Source organism: Alligator mississippiensis, chromosome 10, assembly GCF_030867095.1.
Source record: "Alligator mississippiensis isolate rAllMis1 chromosome 10, rAllMis1, whole genome shotgun sequence".
NCBI classification, from domain to species: Eukaryota; Metazoa; Chordata; order Crocodylia; family Alligatoridae; genus Alligator; species Alligator mississippiensis.
Window position 1 is genome coordinate 74,014,788 of NC_081833.1, and position 12,404 is coordinate 74,027,191.

Sequence of the window (12,404 nt, forward strand, 5' to 3'; positions counted from 1 at the left end):
TCTACCCTTTGGGCAAAAGCAAAACCAGGACTGATCTTAATAGACTGGATGTGTCTGGGCAGGGAAAATGATACAGGAGACAGTTTGGGGAGCTGTGGAAGTAGAACCTGGGTCCCTAAAAGAGCAGGGAGCATATGAAACCCAATCAGTTGGTTAGATTCAAACAAGGGATTGGACACGTCCTTGGAGGAAAGGGGCATCAGTCGCTGTTGAGCATGGAGTAAGTGTCTGAATCAAGAGCTTCCTATGCTGGAAGCTGCAAGGGAGAGAGGAACCGGGGAAAAACCCCTTCTTTCAGCTTCCACTGTGACAGGAGTCTGGGCAAGATGGACCGATGGCCTGACCCATCGATGGCAGTGCTTACGTTGGCCCAGCTGCGACCGGGCCTTTCAACCCAGAGAAGCTAAACGTGCCTGGGGATCATGCCAGTCCCATCATTTCCACCGGATAAAGAAGCTGGTATACCTGAGCCACGCTAGCTCATCGAGCGACTCCAACTCAAGCAGGGCCGTTGCTTCTTCATACACCGGCGTGGCTCCAAGACGATCAGCACAAATCAACACACAGCGAGGACAGGATTAGAAACTAATTTCTTCAGACCATTTATTCCCATCCCCACCCCGCCTCTTCCCTCGTCAAAAATCGGAACAGGTTATTCAACCCCGGTCTGGAAACGTTCTCAGAGAAATCGTTAAACCCACGGGACGTAAACCACACAATCCAAGTACAACATATTGATCGTCTACACAGCCGCGCTCGGTACACGATATGGCAGCAAAAGTGTCACGTACAGCGTCAAAGTCAAAACAACAGAACTTGGACCAAATATAGATCGGATATGTCAAGAGTAAAATACAGCATCGGGAGCCCCGGTGGAAGCCACGGACGTTCTGCAACACGGGGAGATACAGTTAAACATTTTCTTTACTTTATAGGTTTTTAATATATTTTTGTCTCTCTCTCTCTCTCTTTTTTTTTTTTTTTTTTTTTTAGAAAAATACACGTGCAAACAACATATTGTCACTGCTAAACTTCTCTAGTTTGGAAAAGAACCAAGGAAGAATCCAGGGGCCAAAAAAAAAAGAGAACGGACCTACAAGCGGTTACGCTTTAATAATCCCCTGCTACTGGGAGAGGGTGGAGAGGTCATTGATGGGGCTGGCCTATACGTCTGAGATCCACCACACGGTTTTAATGCAGCTACAAGTGCCAGCTAAGCCCTCCAGCAGTGTTTTATCCTCACACGGTTCAACTTTGAGCTCATCTCAAAACCCCCGGAGAAGCGAGACGCACGCAGAACTTGGGCTCTGCAAGGCAACCTCCAGACCTGCCCCTCCGAGATCCAGGACGGGGAGGGGGTATGGCTTCCAGCGGCACAAACATGTTTTGCAAGAGGACAGCAAAGACCGGTATGATTAAGGTTTCTGATCAGGTGTGGCTGGAATGACCTGAACTCTCCCCAAACCCTTCCCAGCTGCATGCTGGATCTCACTGCATCTCCTGAGCAGAGCCCTTCTTACTGTGACCTTCTGGAGCAGAGACACCCATCTCAAAAGGAGACCGCAGGGCAGTTTCTGAAATGCTCTTGCCCACGCTGTGCCATTACCCGTTTGGACGGGAGGTGTTTGGCCAGTGGACCAACAGAGAGCTGCCCTTTCACTCCTTTCAGCTGACTCTCCCACAAGTCCAGCTTGAAATGCAACCCAGAAACTAGCATTTCCAAAACCTCCTCCTTCAAGCAACGCAGCGTGGGCTTGACTGATGAGGTCCACCGTTTCCCTACCACCTTGACTGATGCTCAGAGCAAGGTTCAACCTATTCTGTCCGGTTTGACCCAAGCCAAGGTCAAGTTATTGCTCCTCTGACTGGGAGACCAGGTCGGGGGCATCAGGAGAAGGACAGAAAGCAACACAAGCAAAGGACCTTTGGGAACCTCATGTCTCAGTCTCAGATTTAAAGAGGGGGAAAGCCGTGACCAGTCAGCAATGAGATGCTTTTCTCAAGACACATAATTATGGGGGGGTTGAATTAGCAGCTCCTTGACAAGGGAATGATTGCATCGCAATGCAATGATTGCATTAAACCCACAAATGTTTAACTCGGGGCAATCACTGCATATTGCAATCATTGCATGATTGCAAGGATTCACATATTGCCAGGGTGAAAGCCTCGGGTCTCCATCGTGACCGTGTACAGTGCAAACCTGGGGGCCTCCTCTGTAGGACAGTTTTAAAGAAGGAAGTGGAGGCCTGACTAAGTTCAAAACACACGGCAAAGGTCAGCAGAGCCCTGGGCTCTGACCCAAACAGCTCGTAAGCGGGTGCATACCTCCAAGCAGGTGACCCACCCCACTCAAATCCCAAACTTCGAGGTAGACATGTGCCTAAGTACTTTGCTGGTCCTGGCTACTGCAGCAATGGTGTTAGGACACAAGACCTCCTTTAGACCATGGGCACCTAATATAATTTCTCCAAAGCCTGGTTACAGAGTGGGGTTGGCATTGCTCCCTTTTTCCTGCCTCCTTGGGGGTCTGCATGGGAGGGAGAGTGGTCACTGCGGTCTGTCAGACTTGCAGGGTCCTTCTCCTCGGGGTGGCTCACGTCTCATAGGAGAGCCACTGCTCACTGCCCAGAGGCATGGTCCTTTGTCCTGCTCTGTGCTGCAAATTGCATACAGCATCTGGCCCGAATGGTGCAGGGGGACGGGAGAGGGATAGCAGCGTGACTCCAGGAGGAAGCATCTGGGGCGCGGGGCCAGCACAGCACTGTGCGGCGGCTCCCACCTCCCTGATGCAGAGCACGGTCTCGTTAGCCTGTTGTAGGCCCTGCTCTCGTTTGCGCTGACAGCTGCGGCTTCTACCTGTCTGCGCAGAACCAGATCGCGGGCACTGCTTATTACACAAACGAGACCTCGCTGCAAGCGATGGACAGTCACACCACGAGCACAGCTGAGAAGTGGCCAAGCATCGAGCAGGGAAGAGGACCTGCTTTCCCCTTCAGTTTTCATGAATAAAAAAAAAAAATCACAACTTGGCTGGATTGCCAGCACCAAACGTTGCTGCTTCTCAGCACTGCAAGATTGTCCCGTGGTCCTGGAGGATGTTTCACATGGTGCTTCCTGAGAGAGGTCCAAAATTGTTGGCTTTTTTCTCTCTTTCAACACGCGCTGGAGAACCGGACATCAGACTTGCACGGTGGAGATGCGGAGAGGCTGCTAACATGAAACGCTGTTCTACCGAGTCGGGACCCACAAGCCAAAGGGGTTACATTAAAGGATGGCTATGCTATGTATGCTACAGCACAGACCCGACAGCACGGGGCAGGGTGGTCCCAACGTCCCTTGAAATGCAGGCTCACGTACACGCACGATGCAAGGACGGTAATACTTCTGAGCAGAGACCGAGCTTCGAGCACACGGCAACGTCCCCGCACCGAGAGAGCGGACGGCAGCTGAATTTCTGTTGCGACTTTGGAGGTTTCTGGGAAATCCCATTCGACGGCTGCCCCCGTGCAGGAAGGAGCTGCGATCCCACCTGCCTTTTGCCCTCCTCCGTGCTGAGCTTGGTCGCCTCGGCGTTAGCTCCCGCTGTGTGTCATGTTCCCCCTGCGTAGGGGCAGATCCAGCACGGATCTCAGAGGTTCCTGAGTTTTGCTACAAGGCGCCCGTTTCCATGTCGCGAGCTGCTCTTAAACCCCCCTAAATATACTAAAACCTGTCTGCTCCCTTTTTAAAATCACTGGGATATTGCACGGACAGTCCTAGTCGCCCCTTCCTCTCTAAATGCTTGGCTGCTATCAACTGCTCCAGGCAGGGCACAACAATCACGCTGCTGCTGGCACAGCTGGGAACACATCTGGAGATCACCCAGGGCATCGCTGCAAAGACTGTTATGAGGAAGTGGCAAAATCCAGGTGGAAGATCCCTGCAGCGCTGCACAAGATACCCGGGTGGGGGGTCTAACGTCCCACCTTTTCTCAGTGCAATGTGCCAAGAGAGGACAGATGCAGCAGGGACCACAAGGCCGGCAGCTAGAAGGGCAGCACATGTGTCTGCAAGTTGTCCTTTGAAAGCCCCCCGGGTCCAAAACAATTATTGCCAGGAAAAAGCCATGGACTCTACCTACAATATAGGCTCTGTCATGAACTGAGGGTCCCTAGAAATAGCCCAACATGTTTTGCCTCCATTGCTTTCCTTTTTTAACTCCCTCATGTTTCAAGCAGTCACTGAACCATCACGACAGCTAGGAGGAAGCTTTAAACTCCTCGGCATGTTCTTACAGGGGAATTGGGATGGCCTCAGCTTAAAAAAAAGCCAACTGGAAAAGCCAGCTGCAAATTGCAAACCCCTCCAGGTGCCTCAGAGGAGCAGGGCATCGCCCATGACGGATGCTTTGCTAGTGCACAGCACCTCTGCAAACACGCTGCAGTTGGCTCTTACCAATGGCTTGGGATTTTATCTGACATCCACCTCTTCTGCAAATTTACAAGCTGTTTCCTTCTCCAGGACAGGAGGGAAATCAATCCCAGGACAACGAGGCTGGAGATCAAGCCAATGCTAACAAAGAATCTGGGGAGCAATGGATCCAGAATAGCTCCCCGTCGGGGATGATGTTATTAGCTACTGCGTGCTGAATTAAGCTGTAGAGGCAGATAGTGGGGAGGTGGGCTCAATTCTCTTCCTTTTTAATGAGAAGGGGCTTTAAACACTTGCAAATGCCCAGGGAGATCTGGGAGATGATTCCCTTCTAATGCTTCTCTCTCGCTCCCGCCCCGCATGTCTCCCTGGCCCCTGGTGCTCAGATGAGATTCATTCAAGACTTGTTTCTAGACAGTAAGGATGTTTCAGAAGCAACTCCTCCAGCTCAGGAACCAGCTCATCCCCGCTGCTCATCTGTGCGGCAAGCGGAGGAGCAGACTGCAGAAGCTGAGCCAGCCGGACAGCAAACAAACTCCAAGCTGCTCATCTCCCAGCCTGGCATGTATGGGGGTTGAGTACCCTATTCTGTTCATTCGACTGGCAGCTGGTGCATGCACGCACCCACCTCCTTGGGGAGGCAGCCCCCCGTTAAAGGAAGGCTAGCAAAATACATTCCAGCCACGAAACAAAGGAAGACACTTAATGGGTGCGTGAGAGCAAGCTCCTGACACGGCAAGTCTATGCAAAGCTCAGAGAACATCATCTAAGTGGTTCAAAGCTGGTGTCTGCTCAGCTCTAGCTGGTCTCCATCCATTTCTAAGGAGCTGTGGTGTGCTCTGCTAATGCAGCCTGCACGAGGGAACCACCATCCCTTGCAAATGCATTAAGAGACACAGCAACAGTTCTGTCCAGATACTGAGAGTGCTTCACTTTCTCCGAGCAACTCGTGTCCTGTCTTTCCAGTCCCTGCACCATCCTGCAGACCTGGCTTTGCCGTCCCTGTCCTCCAAGACCCGCTGATGCCTCAGAAAGACCAAAGCCTGCGTGCTCTGCTGCACTGAGTGAGCGGCATCAAGAGAGACTGGAGTCACTCAAGCAGGGGACAAGAGTGAGCATTCACAGCAGGGCCTTTTCTGGCTGGCTGACGAAGCTGGTTGATGCTGAAGGGCTCAGCAAGCAGAAGCGTGGGATGATTAGATTTGCAAAAACAAGACTAGGATTGGAAGAGGCACAGGAAGCCAGCAGGCCTGGGGGAAAGCTCCCCCCGAGGCTTGCTGGCTGCACCCAGAAATGGGTTTCCAAAGCCCAAGCACATCCACAGCAAACCAGTGGCTGGAAGCAATAGCGAGCAGGGAAGATGAAGCGTTTAACTGACAGGGAAAGCTACGGACACGTCCAGCAACAAGGATTTTCTGGTACACTTCCTGGCCTGGCTATCTGCAGCAAGGAGCCCCTCAAGGACCTGACACTCACCTCCCTGGGTGCAAACACTCAGCCCTCTAAAGAAAATACAGAGGTTTTCCAGGAGAACCTTGCTCCTGCTGAAAGATTTGAGTGACAAACCTTTCTGCTGCAGGAGGGGGCTTGGATCACCTCTCCTGACTTCTAGGGAACAGCTGCCAGGCCTCCCAGCCTTCCTACAGATGGAAGCCCTATTGCAATAGGGTTTGATGCCAAGTGAAGCTCCCGGACTCTAGACTTGCTCCAGCACCTCCAAGACTGGTCCCTTGTCCCTTCCTTGAGTGCCCTCAGACTTATGTCCCTAAAGAATCCCCCCCACTCGCATCCAACCGTAATCGTTTCCTTTTAAAGGCCCTTTAAAAAGCAAAACACATCGGCCCACCATACTAGGGCGCCAGCGGGACAATCCAGATGGCAGGACTGATTGCTCTCATCTCCGGCTTGTAGCTCAGCCGATGCTAACCTGCCAAGGTGCCCTACAAACACAAATAGCCTGATGCAGCCATCGGCCTCCAACTTTCCACCCACCCTCTCTGCAAGGATTGTGCATCTCTCGGTCTCTGCTGTGCCGCCCGTTGCAAGGGACCTGGCTTCCACCTGGATCAGCCGCTAGGTGCCAGCCTTAAAAAGCAGCAAGCAGCTGGCGATGCCACATTATTGCCCACTCATCACGTCTGTGCGCTCAGACACACACACTCGCCCCTGCCTGCCAACAGTCCCTTCAAGCACGGCTTGCTACTGAAGCGATCACGTCAGGGGAACGCCGGGAAGTTCTCAGCAGCATGGGCAGGACCGGGGCTTGTCTCGGGATAAGGGAATACAGCAAGACGGCTCCTCCCCTGAGCCCACACAAATGCACGGGGGATCTTCAGCGGCGACTCTGGACACACACGATACTCGGAGAAGACGGAAAGGAGCTGCTCTGGAGGGGAGGAGGCTCCGAAGACGGTCGGTTTGGTCGGCGCTGCTACGTCTACGGGCTGCAGGGCACGGCTCGAAGGTTTGCTGACAATCATGCGGGTTTATTGCAGTGGTTTGTAAAGAGCCCGGCTGCAGCCCGGGCTGGTCCCAGAGGAGGGCTCCTGGTGCCAGCCGCTCCTCTCTGCCTTGCTGTGGAGCCTGGGTACCAACCGCAAGGCTACTCCGTAGCCATCTGCTCAATGTGGTCACTCAGCAGCTTGTATTGCTCTGCAAGGGAGAGGAAGAGACATAGTGCTGAGATTAGGCATGCTGCAAGGATGCAATGGAGCAGGCGGGGGCTGTGCCCAGGTCAGCAGGCCTCAAAACTGAACCAGCCAGGGCCCAGGAAGCAAGGAAAGGCAACTCTTCCCTGATGAGTTTTGCATGATAAATCATACCAGCTGGTGACACCCCCCAGATACCAATGCAGCTCTGAGGATTCATGCCAGCTGCGCACCTGGCCACAGCACAGTGCCTGCTCATGTTCACCAAGTGCCCAAGTCCATCCCTGCCCTGGGATGCTCCTGTCCTTGGGAAGTAGTAGAAAGTGGGTGAAGTATCCCAAATCAACCAGAACCTGAGAGAGGCTTTTGCAGCATTAGACTGTCGCGTGCTCTTGACCCTGGCAAAGGAGGCTCTGCTACAGACTGGGTGACTTCTCCCACCGCCCCAGGCAGTCGCATCCCACCCTCCTCTCAGGGCATCATCGCTCCCGACCTGCCCCTACCTTCGTCCAGATTGCCGATCACCGCCTGCTTCTTCAAGAAGTCGTTGCAGAGCTTCTTGGTCAGGCCGAATGCCAGCATGTTGTGAGTGAAAGTGCTGGGGAAAGAGACACACGTGTGTGGCACAGGCAGGCCAAACAGATAGCACATGATGCCCGCACCTGGCGGGCCCCTTCTCTCCTCCCCCCTCATCACACTGTCTGTCCCCAAAGGGCAGTGGCAGGGATGATAGTGGGATGATGCTGACTCTCCACCTAGCAGCTGCTAAACGGGGCAGAGTGCTGCTATGCAGCTAGCAATAAGATGCAAAGACCCTGCTTTGCCTTCTCCACCTCCCCCCAGTGTCCTAGGCACAAAGGGCTCAATGGGTTTCTTCCTGTTGGCATGGGGGGACCCTGATGTCTCCCCTTCTCCTTACCCCAGCTGCCCGAAAGTGATGTTCTCATTAAACCGCAGGCTGTCGTCCCGCTCCTCCTGGGTCATGTGGCACCACTTCTCCCTGCAAACGTCCAAGCAGATCTTGTACCGGAAAGCCTCCACGCCACCCTCCCACCCCACCAAGAGATGGGCTACCCACGCCGTGCTGGCCTCGGGGGCAGCCAGGAGAGGACCTCAGGTGCACAGCACCCACGGTCACTCCTGCTTTCGGCGACCGCAGCTGATAGACTTCACCCCTCCTTCCTGACGTGCTCAAAGGACCCTTTAGCACCTGTGTTTGTTCTGCCTGACAATGAGTCCCTACACTGCCGGCTTGAGAGCGGGGAAATACTGGCTTGTGCCTTGCACGCACAGCTCTAGGAGAGACCGTTAGCACCACCAGCAGTGGGAAGGGCATGAATTTTACCTGCTGGAAGCAGCAATGCCAACATCGTCCCAAAGAGTAAAGCATCCCGCCCCACCTCCATTAAAATCTCGCGGGCCAAAAAACCCAGCACCTTGCAGCTGTTCAGCTGAGGGCGTGCTTCTCAACTGCTTTCCAACCAGCACAGTTTCCCAGAGAGCTGGGCTCTTTCTCCAAAAAAATAAACTTTAAAATGACAGAAATTCAACCTAAGGAAGCGAGGCGGGATGCCCTTGATTATGCCGGTCTCTCCTGGGGCTGCAGAGTGATGACGGCGAAGCCAGCGCCTGGGTTAGCATGCTATCTGCTGCACTTTGTGGCTCAAATTGGACTGCAAAGCACATTATATTGGACCACTGCGAGCAAGGAGACATGAGCTTCCCAGGCCAGCGATCATCGCACAGCTCATCGATTCGCGAGGAGTTTGAAACGAGACACAGGCTGTTCTCTCCACGAGGACTACGGGGCCCCAAAGCATCTTGTCCCATCCTCTCCTAGAGATACAGCTTGATCTACACAATCCCGGGGACGTCTATGCTATGTCCCTGGAAAGGGTACTAGGTGCGGGCCAATCTGAGCATCGGTCCATTGGATTGCGCTGGTCGGACACTACCTGACTTTGGACCCTCCCTGTCCCATCCTGCATGCAAAAGGCGACTCAAAACTAGCACCAGGGAGCTGTGGGTCTCCCCCATCGGAGGTCTGATCTGGCTGGGCTTTCACAGGAAAACTACCATCGCAGAAGGTCATCCTGCCATACTCAATGGATGCCAACGAGAGTGAAAGACAGTTACGCGGGGAAGGCTGGTGTCCGGGGCTCAAGCCAGCCCTTTCCCGAAGCCAGATGATGGTTACAAGCCAGGCAAGGAGGAAGGAAAGGGACGGAGAAAGGAGCAGGTAGAAGGAATAAAGTGAAGAAGGAGGAGAACGACAGGGATGGAAAGCAAGCTTTTAGCGCACGTGTGACGTGGGACCCGGAGGTGCTGCATCACAGGGGAAAGGGTGGACCCCGGGATGAGACTCATTCAAGCCTTGATGGCACAAATTTCTGCTCCTGCTAAAAAGGGCGCCTGGCCACAGCTTCTTCAGACCTCACTTAGGCTGGGCTCAATCTTGAAAATCCTTCCCAAAATGAGCAGGCCTTTGGGTCACCTTGCGAGGAAAGGCTGCAAAACTGGCAGTGTAGGTGCCTAAATCAGCAAGGGTTGCATTGCTGTAGTGGAAAATGGAGGGGTAGGCCTAAAGGCCTAGAAGATGTGCAAAGTCTGCCTGGATAAAACTCACTATAACCGTTAAAATGCACCTCCTGATCCTAAAGCTGGAGAAGTGGGGAAACTAATTCAAGTGCCTTCAAATCCAGAAGCAACACTTTGCAGATCTCCTGGGCCCAGGGAGAGAGGAAGCTGATTTAGGTTCTCCTGCCTTTGTAAAGGCCTGATGAAGCAGAGAAAGATCAAAGCGACCAAGAGAAATTGAAAAGGTTTCCGGGCTTTAATTCAGGGATAATGTGTTTGCAAAAGGAAAATGATGTAGCGCTAGTGAAAGACTTTGATCTTTGTGCTGCTCCAAAAGGACCACCACGGATGATTGCCTTCATCCATACCAAAAGGTGATTACACTAAATTATCTGCTGTACGATTTAATGGTGCTGGGGAAAGAGTTACCCAGGCACTGCAAAACGAGCTGCCAAAATTCAGGTCCTCTGCAAAGAAACCCATAAGCTAAGCTATGGGCATTGGACTGTATAGAGCACCAGGGGACCCCAAATCTAGTGAGCAGTTATAAGGATTGCTGAGCATCCAGCTAAAATGAACCCTTGTGCCTGCACAGACCTGATATAAAGACTGGGCCTGACTTCAGTCCCATTTAGCTCAGGCCTTGCCCTCCAGCCCAAATTGCAGCAGTCTTGACATGCACATCTAGCCCAGGTCGAGCCCACAAGGACTTTCCCTCTAAGACCTTCTCTGGGAGCTCCAAAGAGGCTCCTTTTTGGTTAATTTTTGGGTCATCCCTTATATGAGTCATTCCAAGATCAGACATCAAAGATCTAACATCCATATGTAGATCACAGATCCCTTCCCCAGCTCCAGCTGCCAGCTGTCCCCTCCTTGGTGGAGCAAGGAGCAACGAGCAATGATCTCAAGCTGCAGCAAGAAAAGTTGAGGTTGGATATTAGGGAAAACTTTCTCACTAGGAGGGTAGTGAAGCACTGGGGCAGTTTACCCAGAGAGGTGGACTCCACCTCTGGAGGTTTTTAAGACCCAGGTAGACAAAGCCCTAGCTGGGATGCTCCTACTTGGGGCAAGGGGTTGGACTAGATGTGACCACCTGAAGTCCCTTCCAACCCTCATTTTCTATGATTGCATGATTCCCCTTTGCATTTTGTTTAAGTGGGCCATCATGCCAAGCCTCCGGAAAGGAAAAGGCAGGATTTCAAATCAGCCACACATCTCGACCAACGGCAGCACTGGGAATGCACAACGCCAGCAGGCCGCGGACAGCTCTAGTCAGCACTGCGCGGACGCAAGGAAACAAGGGGGAGAAAAGCAACGTGTAGGGCAATGCGATTTCACAGCATCGTTAGCAAAAGAAAGCTTAAAAACAACAACAAAAAAGAGCAGGAAGAAGGGGTAGGATGGCATCCCCCCTTCTAGGAGACTCCCTTTGCGTCCAAACACTGCCCTTGAAATGGATGTCAGCGTGCAAGATGGAAAACAGAAGAATAAATCACACTGTGCCCCATCCATCATGGGCCTTGCTCCTTCCCGAGGCCTCAATGCTGCCTCTTGTGATTAAGTACCCTTTAACATCAACCCCATCTATTTATTAAGGATTAACTGACACCAACGTGTCCTGGAGCTTCAGGGGCTGCCATTGCACAAGGCCTTGCCTAGCCCACTCTGCCCCGATGGTGTTTTAGGGAAAGGGCAAGATTTGGACCTAAAGCGAGTCAGCGCAAGTGCCAAAAACAAACCAAAGCAAAAAAGCAATGTGACAAAGTAATGTGGACAGACACACCTCTTTTCCTCTTCCTCTCCAGCGTTCCCTCTGGAGCGGCAGCAGAAACAGGGCCAACAAAGGTTACGTGTTAAAGATCATGCAAGATATATGGATGGAGAGAAAAAAAAAGAGAAGAAGAGATGAAGGAAAGAAAAGAAAGTCATTAGAGACAGAGAGGAAATCAAAGGCTCCCCCTCCCCAACCGTGAACGATCACCCCCAAAACTCAGCTCCTCTCCTGGCGTTTCTGCTACAGCCGTGACGGCGGGACCCTAGCACTTTGGTTAACAGTCCCGGGGAAGGATTCAAGGCAGAGCTGCTTCTTTCGGGGCCTGGTTTGCTGAAGAGGGAGGGAGAGAAACCCAGTTTGGAGGGGAAGGCTTGGTTAGAAGCAGAGAGACTGCCCTGGATGGCTCTTTCCCCGATGCACCTTGCAGCAACAGGAACGCAAGTCTCTTAAGAGACGCGTTAGGAGGTGTCTCTCCTCCTGTTGAATGCAGAGGAGGAGAGACCAGTGTCCTAACTCAGGCAAACTGCCCCCAGCTACCATGAGTCTGCCTCAAGCAGGACTTCAGCATGGGCTCAATTCTGCCCAGACTCCTGGAGCCCTTCCTAGCCTGACACCAAGGAAATGAATGGTCTTGGGAGGGCAGCAATGCTTTGCTGAGCCCAGCCACGGACCCTGTTCCTGGCCTGGCGTGCAGCACACCCACTTAAGTCCTCCCACGCTGTGAGATGGCACGATTTGGTCCAAGAACCAGCTTGGGAGACAGGGGCTGGCACCCCTGACGCCAGCTCGCCTCTCCTCTGCTTCCCAGCCCGCGCTGGAGGGGAGCGGTGCGCCTTACGTGTTGATTTGCACGGTGCCCAGAGAAAGGAGCTGTGGTGGGACAACGTAACATGCAGCACGTGCCGGAGAGACACCCCACTCCGCTGCTGGGGGTCTCTGGCGCTCGGGATGGAAAGCGTCCCTGTGGGGGATTTCTAGCTGCACACGGAGCC

The 12,404-nt window shown here is 53.0% G+C and overlaps 1 protein-coding gene across 10 annotated transcripts in view; it reads right to left on the reverse strand.

The window, feature by feature from the left end:
- Positions 1-578: 578 nt before the first annotated feature.
- The window catches only part of KIAA0513 (KIAA0513 ortholog), a 50,036-nt gene continuing 38,210 nt past the window's right edge, over positions 579-12,404 (reverse strand). For 9 of the 10 annotated variants that reach the window (XM_059713919.1, XM_019491165.2, XM_019491166.2 and 6 more), the window contains 4 exons: positions 11,422-11,451; positions 7,981-8,061; positions 7,565-7,659; positions 579-7,065 (listed from right to left, as the gene is read on the reverse strand). In XM_059713919.1, coding sequence (XP_059569902.1) covers positions 7,016-7,065; positions 7,565-7,659; positions 7,981-8,061; positions 11,422-11,451 — 256 coding nt within the window. In that variant the 3' untranslated portion in view covers positions 579-7,015. The remainder of the gene's footprint in view (positions 7,066-7,564; positions 7,660-7,980; positions 8,062-11,421; positions 11,452-12,404) is intronic. The other variant, XM_019491167.2, reaches the window with a different exon arrangement.